Genomic DNA, 12376 nt, shown 5'->3' on the forward strand with positions numbered 1-12376 from the left:
CCCACCCACCCCCCTAAAAAAAAATGCATTCAGATGATAAGCATTTGTACAGCAGTTTCTTATCTACAAAATAATTTTTATATGGTCTAGGTATCTTGATTTGATCCTTACAATAATCCTAAGAGGTATTAGTAGTACACTTAACTTTTAACAGGAAAAATTTGAAGCTCTATCTGTTGATTTTCTTAATGTAGCCAACTGATGGTAAAAGCTAGATTCCAATCCTGGGCTCTCCTCTGCTGCACTATGATGCCATTCACTTGTTCAAAGACTACCACACTCACACAGTAAAAAGGAAAGCATCAGACAAGCTTCTGGTCCTAATTCCATCACTAACTAGCTTTGTAAAAGTGAAGTTCACGTACATTATCATATTTGATGAGAAAAAGAAACAGTATATAGTAAGGGGGAAAAAAGCATTAAATCCCTTTTTTAAAAGGAAATAAGTTCAGAAGGATTACATGATTTTCACAGGATCTTCTGGTGGCATCATCATACGAAGGCAAGTAACCTCTATTTTACACGTGGGAGATTGGTACTTTGAGATATTAAAACTTTTTTCTACCTAAATTTTCCCATTTCCTTTTTTCTCATTCCACAGATAACTGGTTCCCTACTTTATTGCCTCAGGGGCACTATATGCCAGGACAAAACACAGAAGGAATTTTTAAGTAATTCCAGTTTTGCTTTCTAAAAACCTAAGCCCTCAGAATAAAAGAAGAGTTTGTCAGAGATGAAAAAGAGATTCTCAGGTACAGGCAGAGAAAGGGACTTCTCCTAGCCCCTTCACAGTGTAGAAAAAAATTTTCCCAGCTGAAGAAAACAGAAAAAAGTCTTTGGATCTCAAGGCATCAGGGATCTAGGCTCTTCTTACTGGCAACATTGCTTGGAAGGCAGCAAGACCCAAGAGGAATGGCATTGTAATGCATCTAGGCAAACAGAAACACAGACATTCTAGAAAAAGGTGAAAGTCCATGACTCGGACATATCAAATATCTGTCAAACCAGACCAGAAAGAGCTATCTAGACACAACAACTCATATGTCAGAAGTAAGCTGTTTTATATAGATGATCGACAACCAGAAGACACTCCCATTCCAGGTAGAACCCCACCTTAACCCCAGGGAAGTGTGGAAAACTTCAAAAAGGATAAGAGTTATTTTGTCTGCTACTCAGTTACTAAGAGTAAAGATGAATTACAGAAAATAAATGGATACTTCTAACATACCTAAATTTATAGACCAAGTCCAGCTCACAGATTATCTGATCTTGTCCCTTCTTTCAGTAGCCAAATCTTCTGACTACTGTTCTAGGTTTTTTCCACCATATCACTGCTATTGATGATGATGATAACACAGGATGTGATTATATAGTTCAAGACCAAAAAATAAGAAAAATAAATAATGATCTGAAACAGCCTTTTGCCATTTCCCACACTGTCTGGTAAACTTCTATTCAGCTTCTGTATCTCATCTTAAATATTACATCTTCCCTAGTGGGATTGAGTGTTCCTTATCTGTTTTCTTGACAAAGAGTGTTAACCTCACCACACAGCATTGAAATTGCCTGTTTTTGCATCTGTCTTCCTAATATATTTTTAGATTCATAAAGGCAGAGACTGAATATCATTTGCTACTTCAAACATGCATCTGGCACTGTGCCTGGCACATAGCAGGCACTCATAATACACCTTTGTTGAATGGATAAATGACTGAATAAATAAATGAAAGTAGAGTCAGTGCCTTAAATATATACACCAGTTTACACCATATATACACCAGTTTACCTTTTAAAATAATTTTAGCTTGTTTATTACCTATGAGAGATGTTTAAATAGAACATAACTTAACAGGTTTATTCCAAGTATTACCATGCTTTTAATGATAAAGATGTCACAGTCCTTCAAAATGATAGGCCCCTGATAGAAGCTTCAAAATTGTATCCTAAATTAGGGCCTCAGTGGCTAGCAAAATGGTGTCATCAGAAGAAATGGGCTACAAAAATCTTACCCATAATCTTTGAAAGTTTAAATTTAATAATTCATTTTCACAGGATTTTCTACTTTATACTATACCATTCCTCTTGATCTTAAATCCTAAAATAAAGGAGGTCAGGAGAATTATTTCATAATAAAGGTGATTTGGCCATAATTCTTGAAATAGCTTTGAAAACTTACTAAAAATTGAACCCATGCAGAAAGCTTATTAGTTGGAATTCAGAATGACTAACTGGACAGAAGAGACTGGATAAAACTCATGATCCTTTGATGACAAAGCAACCTACATTGAGGATATAGAAATACTTGTGTCTTGACTGCCATAAATTCCTGGGCAAGAATTGTAGCTGGAGAACATACTCCCTTATCCCAATCAAAAAAAAAAAAACATCTCTCCCTTATACTAAAAAATATTTTGTAATCACTGACATGGTCACATAGTAAGTATTAAGAAATAAGCATATAAGGAGAATATATATTTAAGAAAGTATAGTATTCGTATAGTTCAGTAAATGTATTTTATAGAACAGTGAGAAATTTACTTATTGACAAAGGCATGAATGAACAGAATGCCTTAATCCAACATTTTAAAAACCCAATGTTTATCCCAGGCAAATTAACACAGAAACAGAAAACAAAATACCGCATGTTCTTACAAATGGGAACTAAGAATTGGGTATACATGGACATAAAGACAGAAACAATAGACACTACGCAAGGGACTAGTGGGGCAAGGGCTAAAAAACCACCTATTGAGTACTATGCTCAATACCTAGGTGACAGAATCATTCGTATCCAAAACCTCAGCATCACACAATATACTCATGTAACAAATCTGCACATGTACTCACTGAATCTAAGAAAAAGTTGAAGTTTTTAAAAAATAAATAAATAAGTAAAATCCAATGTTTTGTGCATATCTCACTGACTAGATTCTTCTACCCACAAAAGTAACCAATAATAGGCCTAAGGGAGAAATCAAATATTCTATCATAAATAAAAACACTTGAGCAGATTTCCAAAAACCCAGAAGTTCACACATTTTCTAGTATCAAGTCATTAGCATATGATTTGCACTCTCCCAATAGATATGTAAAATAAAATCAATTAACAGATCATTTTATCTCTACGTCTTCCTCACTAAGTTGCTTCATAACATACTCCTAATCAGTAGTTAAACACAAAAAGTATTCTTCTATTTCTCATTCCAGAATTCATTCAATTTATGCCTCCTGGATTAATTAATATTTTACAATATCAAGAGTCTATAGCTTATCCAAGGTCAAAATTGTCCCTACAAGGAATTTCTTTTAAAATAAAAAAGATATGGGACACCCAGGCTGGAGTTCAGTGGCACAATCATAGCTCACTGCAGTCTCAAACTCCTGGGCTCAGGCAATCCTCCAGTCTCAGCCTCCCAAGTAACTGGGACTATAGGCACATGCCAACAAGCCCAGCTAAATTTTTTAATTGGGGAATTTTAAATTTAAAAAAACTTTAGTAAATTTTCTATTTTACTTTGACTTACAGAAAATGCAAAAGTTTGAAAACTGTGTTTTCCCATCCTTCTCTAGGATGATTCAGTGCTTAATTCTTTTGAGTTTTATGGCTGTGAAGAGATTAAAAAAAAAAACTTGAAGTTTTGGAAAACAGAAAAAACATCTGCAGCCATATGCAGTGGCTCATGCCTGTAATCCCAGCACTCAGATGAATCACCTGAGGTCAGGAGTTTGAGGCCAGCCTGCCCAACATGGTGAAATCCCCTCTCTTCTAAAAATAAAAAAATTAGCCAGGCGTGGTGGCAGGCGCCTGTAATCCCAGCTACTCGGCAGGCTGAGGCAGGAGAATTGCTTGAACCCAGGAGGTGGAGGTTGCAGTGAACCAAGATTGCGCCACTGCACTCCAGCCTGGGCAACAGAGCAAGACTCCATCTCAAAAAAAAAAGACAAGCTCTCCATATATTACTGGTATGGCAAACATGAAAATTCAAATACAAATTTGGTAAAATGTATGCAAAAGGAATAAAATAGCCACACAAGGCCACTCAATGAAGTCAGGTACAGGCATAGCTCATTTTATTGCACTTTGCTTTACTGCACTTTGCAGATAACATGTTTTTCACAAATTAAGTTTGTGACAATCCTGTGTCAAGCAAGTCTATCACTGGCAATTTTCCACAGGATGTATTCACTTCATGTCTCTGTGTCACATTTTGGTAATTCTCACAATATTTCAAACTTTTTCATTAGTCTTTTATTTGTTACAGTGAGCTGTAATCAGTGATCTTCGATGTTCATTGTAATTGTTTTGGGGTGCCACAAATCACACCCACATAAGACAGCAAACTTAATCTGTAAATGTTGTGTGTTATCTGACTCCTCTACCAACTGGTCATTGCCCCATCTCTCTCCCTCTCCTCAGGTCCCCCTATTCCTGGAGACACAACAATATTAAAGTTAGGCCAATTAATAACTCTACCATGGCCTCTCAGTGTTCAAGTGAAAGGAAACGTTACACATTTCTCACACTCAAAGCTTGAAATGATTAAGCTTAGTGAGGAAGGCATGTTGAAAGCTGAGATAAGCCAAAAGCTAGGCAGCCCTCTTGCACCAAATAGCCAAGTTGTGAATGCAAAGGAAAAACTCTTGAAGGAAATTAAAAGGGCTACTTCAGTGAACACACGAATAATAAGACAGACAGCCTTACTGTTGATATAGAGAAAGTTTTAGTGATCTGAATGGAAGATCAAACCAGCTGTAATTTCCCTTAAACCAAAGTCTAATCCAGAGCAAGGCCCTAACTCTCTTCAATTCTATATAGGCTGAGAGAGGTGAGGAAGCTGCAGAAGAAAAGCTGGAAGCCAGCAAAGGTTGGTTCATAAGGTTTAAGCAGAGAAGTCATCTTTACAACATAAAAGTGCAAGGTGAAGCAACAAGTGCTGATGAAGAAGCTACAGCAAGTTATCAAGAAGATCTAGCTGAGATAATTGATGAAAATGGCTAAACAACAGATTTTAATTCAGATAAAACAGCCTTACATCAAAAGAATATGCTAGAGAGAAATCAATGCCTCATTTCAAAGTTTCAAAGGACAGGCTGATGCTTCTTAGAGGCTAATGGGTGAATGCAGCTGGTGACTTTACATTGAAGCCAATGCTCATTTACCCTTCCAAAAATCCTTGGGTCTTTAAGTATTACGCTAAATCTATTCTGTCCATGCTCTAAAAGTAGATCAACAAAAGCCTGGGTGACAGCACATCCATTTACAGCATGGTTTACTGAATATTTTAAGCCCACTGTTGAGAACTACTACTCAGAAAAAAAAAAAAAAAGATTCCTTTCCAAATATTACTACTCATTGACAATGCACCTAGTCACCCAAGAGCTCTAATGAAGATATACAAGGAGATTAAAGTTGTTTTCATGCCTGCTAATAGTACATCTATTCTGCAGGCCACAGATGAAGGAATAACTTCAACTTTCAAGCCTTATTATTTAAGAAATACATTTTGTAAGACTATTTCTGCCACAGTGATTCTCTGATAGATCTGGCCAAAGTAAATTGAAAACATCCTGGAAAGAACTCATCATTCTATATGCCATTAAGAACATTCTTGATTCACAGGAGTAGGTCAAAATATCAACATTAACGGGAGTTTGGAAGACATTCATTCCAACTTTCATGGATGACCTTGAGGGGTTCAAGTCTTCAGTGGAAGAAGTAACTTCAGATGGAATGGAAATAGCAAGAGATCTAGAATTTGAAGTGAAGCCTGAAGATGTGACTGAATTGCTGCAATCTCATGATAAAACTGGAATGAATGAGGAGTTGCTTCTTATGGATGAGCAAAGAAAGTGGTTTCTTGAGATTAAATCTACTTCCAGTGAAGATGTTGTGAACATTGTTTGAAATGGCAACAAAGGGTTTAGAATATTACATACACTTAGTTGATAAAGCAGCAGCAGGGTTTGAGAAAACCAATTCCAATTTTGAAAGAAGTTCTACTGTGGATAAAATGCTGTCAAACAGCATCTCATGTTACAGAGAAATCTCTCATAAAATAAAGAGTCAACTGATGTGGCAAACTTCATTGTTGTCCTATTTTAACAAATTGCCTCAGACATCCCAACCTTCAGCAATCATCACCCTGATCAATCAGCAGCCATCAACACCGAAGCAAGATCTTCCACCAGCAAAAAGATTACTACTCGCTAAAGGTTCAGATGACCATTAGCATTTTTTAGCAGTAAAGCATTTTTAATTAAAGTACGTACATTGTTTTTAGACATAATACGATTGCAAACCTAATGGACTATAGCATAGTATATACTGTACTGTATACAACAAATATTTTGGTTTCCCAGTGCATATATACCATAGTATACAATGTATTGTATGTATGCATTGGAAAACCAGAATATTTGTGTAGCTTGCTTCATTGTGATAATAGGCCTTATTTCAGTGGTCTGGAACCTAACCCGCAATATCTCTGAGATATACCTGTACATATTCCCCCTCTTATTGATTCTGAAAAAAAATTATTTTAAGAACTTAAGAAAAACTAGAGATGAAAACAGAGTATATCCAGGTAACGAAAAGCAAATGTAAATTAGTAAGATACTACAAAACAAGAAGTTGAGCCATAATGTGCAGGAAACAACGAAAGAAGAAAACTTTGAATAGGGAAAAAATAAGCAGGGGAGTCATAAGGTCCTCTCCCCCAGAGGAAAAAAAAAAAAACAGAAATGACACTTTTATGAAGTATACAGTCAACCAAAAGCAAAGAGATAATTAAAGAACTGTGAGTCCAGGAAACAGTAATCTCAGTTTCATGGGTGCCTATGAGATATATGGGAATATCATGTCTTAAGAGTCTAAGGCCAGGTGCTCTGGCTCATGCCTGTAATCCCAGCACTTTGGGAGGCCGAGGTGGGTGGATAACGAGGTCAGGAGTTCGAGACCAGCCTGGCCAACATGGTGAAACCCCATTTCTACTAAAAATACAAAAATTAGCCAGGTGTGGTGGCACGTGCCTGTAATCCCAGCTACTCGGAAGGCTGAGTCAAGAGAATTGCTTGAACCCCGGAGGCGGAGGTTCCAGTGAGCTGAGATCACACCACTGCACTCCCACCTGGGCTACAGAGCAAGACTCTGTCTCCCAAAAAAACAAAAAGATTCCAATTATATAACATTCTTCAGCTTCCTTTGAAAGCTATAATGTCAAAACATATACATATAAAAAAGATAGGACTTAGCTTTCAGTACATGATAAAAATATGTTTATATATATACTCTATTATATCACTGAGAACCATTGCAAAAAAAAATTCAAAGGAAATAAAGGGTCATATAAATAAATAATTTCAGACAAACTTCTACACCAGTTTAAAAGAAGCTCCGAAGACAACAGGACAATTTTTTTTTTTTTTTTTTTTTTTTGAGACGGAGTCTTGTTCTGTCGCCAAGCTGGAGGGCAGCGGCACGGTCTTGCCTCTCTGCAACCTCCACCTCCTGGGTTCAAGCGATTCTCCTGCATCAGCCTCCCAAGTAGCTGGGATTACAGGCACGCATCACCATGCCCGGCTAATTTTTGTATTTTTAGTAGAGATGGGGTTTCACCATGTTGGCCAGGCTGGTCTTGAACTCCTGACCTCATGATCCGCCCACCTCGGCCTCCCAAAGTGCTGGGATTACAGGCGTGAGCCACTGCGCCAGGCAATAGGACAATTTTTTAAAACACTGAAATGAAATGAACATCTATCTCAAAGTAATAAAAGCATTGATTTCTTCCACATATTTAATGACAATGAGAACAAAAAGCTGTTCAAAAAAGCTGCATTGTACTAGAAAATTCTGTTAAAGCATAATTTTATCCTTAAAACAGCAACTTTCTGCTGTAAAACATGGCAAATGACGTAACTATCATTAAGTTTTATTTCTTATATTAACACAGTAGGAAATCATATCAGATCAATTCAAGAAGACTTGTTAAAACAGACCCTTATAACACACTATGGTCTTGCATCATATCAGAGAACACTAATACAACTTATCCTGAATTGGTCCTAAATTTTCACAAATTAAAATATGTTCAAGATTGTCCCAAGGGCTCACCTGGGAGCAAATAAAGTTACTACTATAGATAAGAAAATCTTGAATGAAAAGCAACTGTTGAGGAAAAAAAATCTCCTACGGGGAAACAGAAGAGTCTTCTGTTGATAAAACTGAGATCTGTAAAAATGCGAAGAGACTAGAGTGAGAGAAGTAGAAAGTAATGTCATAAAGCAAACGAGCAGTTAATATGGGGTTTGAGGCACAGTAGTTTCAGCTTATCCAAGGGCAGTCCAGAATGGCACCTAGAAATGGGCTTAGTGAGATGTCACACCCATTCCCAATTCCCACCATGGTTGCATGGTATCAGTAAAAGAAACTCCTCTCTCTTTGACAACAATATACTAAATAAATACCAAATGAAAATCCATCTTATAAAAATTTCATACTTTAATGAGAATATGTTTAACAATGAATAAACACTTGGCTCAGTGAGGATAGTTATTGTTTAGAATCACATTAAGTCTAGCTCTTTCATCATGTCTACCACATGAAACAATGAAGAGAGAAAATGACTCAAGGTGACAGAGGGCAGTGATCTCTGCAGAATAAATCTAGGTTAAACTTGAAAATACTGTTCTTATATTATATAAACAGTAGAGATAGTAAGCATAGCCAATGAAAAATACAATGTACACATAACTTGTTTGGCTAGTTGTCTATAATATTCAAGAATATGTATCATAATATTAGCAGTTTAAAGAGATTAAAAGAAAGATACATTGTTTCTCTAGATCAGTTTATAAGGGAAACTATATAACATATACTTTGGTATCATAGAAATATACACTGGTTTTTCTAATAAGAACTTGTTGATTCCTTTAAAAATTCAATCCATTAATCAATTCATTATTGAAGAAGGAAAGAAGAAAGAGAAGGAGGGAGGCGAAGGAAGAGAGGAAGAAGGAAAGAAAGGAAATTCTTCTAAAGTATTATAATTTCAGCAATGTATCAGCAATTTCTGTAACAGGTCTTTAAAGAGAAGAACTTTTAAGAAACTCGGTTTATGGGGTTTAGAAACATTAAGTTCTAAACTTTCTAACTAAACCTGCTTAGTTAAGTTATACCTAGAATATCAATTAAGCTTCCTCCTCCTCCTTCCCACATACCGTTTTACCTCTTTCTCTGTCTCTCCTCCTTCCCATTCTCCCCCTTCTCACTCTTTTCCTCTCTCTCTCTCACACACACACACACACAGGTAATGTGTTTAATTCCATTATTAGTTCAAAATAAGGTAATACAAAAGAAACTCTCTAGAGAAATGGTAGAAAGAATAAAAACACACATCAACTTAAATATGTCAAAGAGCCATATCATTTATTGGCTACATTCCCAAAACCATTCTTGTTCTAGATAAACCAGTTGTGTCTGGTCTGGACAAGTGTGGCTCCAAAATCTCAGAGAGTTTACTTCTGTCAGTGGTATTATTAGAAAAAGCAGGGGGAGGAAACAATCCCAATCTTAAATCCCAGTGTGCAAATATCACAGTTCTAGGTGTTCCAAAAGTTTTATATATCATTGTCCATCTCTACAAACATCAGCTTGGATAAGGCATCTCAGTGATTATAAGTTTCCTCAACATCCCTAACAAATCCACAGGTAGAAGAATTAAACACCATGCAGAGATAAGTTCCACTTTAACCTGCCATTCACCCAGAGCTTTAGTTTCAGATTGTAGCAACTCACATAACTGGACAACATTTGGATCTATATTAGTCCAGTATAGCAGAGTTCAAGGACGTTCATATAAGTTTTGATTCAAAACTCTTGAGTAACTCTTTACAGTTGATCTCACCTTCCATATCATGTCAAAACAAAACAAAACAAAAACAGTCCCAAGCTAGGATCCTTTGGAACAAAGTTAACCTGGGGTGCATCTAAGCTAAATTGAATCCCCAAGTTTGGAATATAATCAACTATGCTTCAGGAATTCACTAGATCTTGATCAATTCCAATAATAAAAGTTGTTGAGGAGGGAGGAAAAAAACAGGTGTTTGCCGCATTTGGGGAACTTGACAATCATGTTATTGGATAATGCATATATCTGGAAAAGCACAATAGTCACGGAAGTTGTGCTTTATCACAAAAGTGAAGATCTACACTAGAATAAATCCAAATAAGAAGTCTATTTTTTAACCAAAAGATAAATTATAAAGCTGTAATTTTGTTCAGTGCAAATGAAATTACTTTGCTACCTTTCACAATTCTGTAATTAGCTTGATAAATATTAAACCCATGAGGAAGGGCTCCACTGCACAAGTTTCTTTTTTAAAGACTGGTTAAAAGTAACCTTTAACAAGCTAAGAAAACAAGCTAAAGAAGATTCCAAATCTGCGGTACTGAATCTATTCTTATTACCAACGGTGATATAAACAACCTGATTTATGAAATCGTAAATATCTGTCAATAAATACTATAGTCTTGCTTCCTTTTACTTTAGCAAAATAATATTACTGAATTATGTACCACTGAAACTATATTACAATAAATATTTCCCCCAAACTGAAGCAAAACTTTACTCTCAAATGGAATATAATTTAAATTACAAGTACCAGAACCAACAAAAGGGAGAAATATTATATAGCAATCTCATGGCCCACCTTTCTTCTTGACTGGCATTCTTGGGTCTTTCCACTGCCACAGGATTCAATATCTCTTTTCAGGTCTCAGTTTGATCCAGCTGGATTGAGGCCAAGAGCCAGGTAACTGTTGCAAACCACTTCACTGTTCAGTTTTGAAATCCAGGCTGAGTCTTCTATGTCAGATAAAGAAATTAATGATGTATTTTTTCCACAACTAAACTTTTTACACCGCCCACAGAGTTTACAGCAACGTAATTTTTTAGTTTTTCAAGTTTTTCAATTTTCAGAAAATATTTAGACTGTTTTTACAAACTGGGAAAATTATTGTAAACATGAAGAACGTTACTGAAATTCCTCTTCAGGCAGCAACATTTTTGGAAGTTCAATGACTAACTCAATTAAGGCACAAACCAAATTTAGACAGGTCTCATTACTTTATACATGGTCAAATTCAAAGATGATGATAAAGATCCTCAAATCTGTAGAGAAAAATTTAACCCCACCTCCCCAAAAATACTTTTAAAAATCTCTTTGACGCCAGTCTCTAAAAAGATAGGTGAGTTTGAACAGTTTTCTGTGGCAGAACACACACTGAAAGGCCCCCTTCTATTTACTGATCAGAAGTTCCGGATCTCACCCCCTCAGTAACTCAGAATCCAGCTTGCTGTCACTTTCATTTTTTTCTTCTGTGCTCTCCAAGCCCCCAGGCTTGATCCTTAATGCCCCTCTGATTCTGATCCTCCCATGTATTAACCGAGAGGATTGGAAAAAAAAGGAAAGCAATCCCTTGGCATGGAGACATTAAAGTGACAGTGCTACTCAATGGGCACTTGATGCAGGATGAGTTGGCGAAGCAGATTTCTTCACACTGGAGTCATTCACATCATGCCATCTCTTCGCATCCAAGCAGCTCCCTATCCGGCGAGGAAAAACACTGAGACTTGGAGAGAAGCCAAACCTTCCCCCAAAGGTGTTTTCAGAGACGCCGTAGTAGTATTAGACATGTAAGCATAAGCTATGCAAACGGTCCGCGATTTCCTAAATGAGAAAGTGCAGCTGCTTGGCTTTCACATCCACCTTTTCTCTCAATCTCTCTTCAAACTACCCACCTTCCTTCTGCAGAAAAAACAAGACATTTCTCTGCCACCGCTGGCCACCCCTGCCCAAGCCCCGTTCTTTTAGGGAAGAGCACTGAAATGTCCTGCACCCTCCACGCGATGAAGTGTTTCCTCAGGCAGGAGCAACAGCAGCACTAGAAATTATATAACTCTCGAATTTGGCTTCTGTAAGACACGGAGACTGGAGGGTCGGGGGTTGCCAGTCTGGGAAATACTGCTGGGCATTTAACGTGCACAAAACAGCGCCAGGCCTTGCAGTGCCCCCTACCCCGAGACTCGGCTGACAAGTGGGTCTTCTCGGGGGGCAGTGGGCAAATTTCTCTCCGGTCTCTTTCCAAGCGGGGCTAAAGGATGCAAATTGAGGGGACTACAGACTGGGGAGACGAGTCAGACGGCTGAGAGGGGAGGAGGCTAGTCCGGGCTGCTCTGACGGCGCTGGGCGGCTGGTCGGGGGTTTGGAGGAGGAGGTGCCCGAGAAACAGAGCTTTAACACCACACGGGCCAGGGCAAAGGGGCGAGTTCCCTCAGGGACTGAAAGGGGCAGGCAGCTAGTTCCCAGCTAACAGAGC

The 12376-nt window shown here is 37.5% G+C and overlaps 1 protein-coding gene across 8 annotated transcripts in view; it reads right to left on the minus strand.

The window, feature by feature from the left end:
* Window positions 1-11440, minus strand: part of DLG2 (discs large MAGUK scaffold protein 2) — a 2173778-nt gene extending 2162338 nt beyond the window's left edge. For 7 of the 8 annotated variants that reach the window (XR_008511650.1, XM_054526103.2, XM_054526105.2 and 4 more), the window contains exon 1: window positions 10708-11382. Coding sequence is in view for 7 of the 8 variants with exons in the window: in XM_054526103.2 (XP_054382078.1) it covers window positions 10708-10726 (19 nt within the window). In the remaining variant the exon portion in view is untranslated. Of the gene's footprint in view, window positions 1-10707 lie in introns of all 8 variants that reach the window. The other variant, XM_054526102.2, reaches the window with a different exon arrangement.
* Window positions 11441-12376: the final 936 nt, after the last annotated feature.

This window comes from Pongo abelii, chromosome 9 (genome assembly GCF_028885655.2).
Source record: "Pongo abelii isolate AG06213 chromosome 9, NHGRI_mPonAbe1-v2.0_pri, whole genome shotgun sequence".
Classification (NCBI taxonomy): Eukaryota; Metazoa; Chordata; class Mammalia; order Primates; family Hominidae; genus Pongo; species Pongo abelii.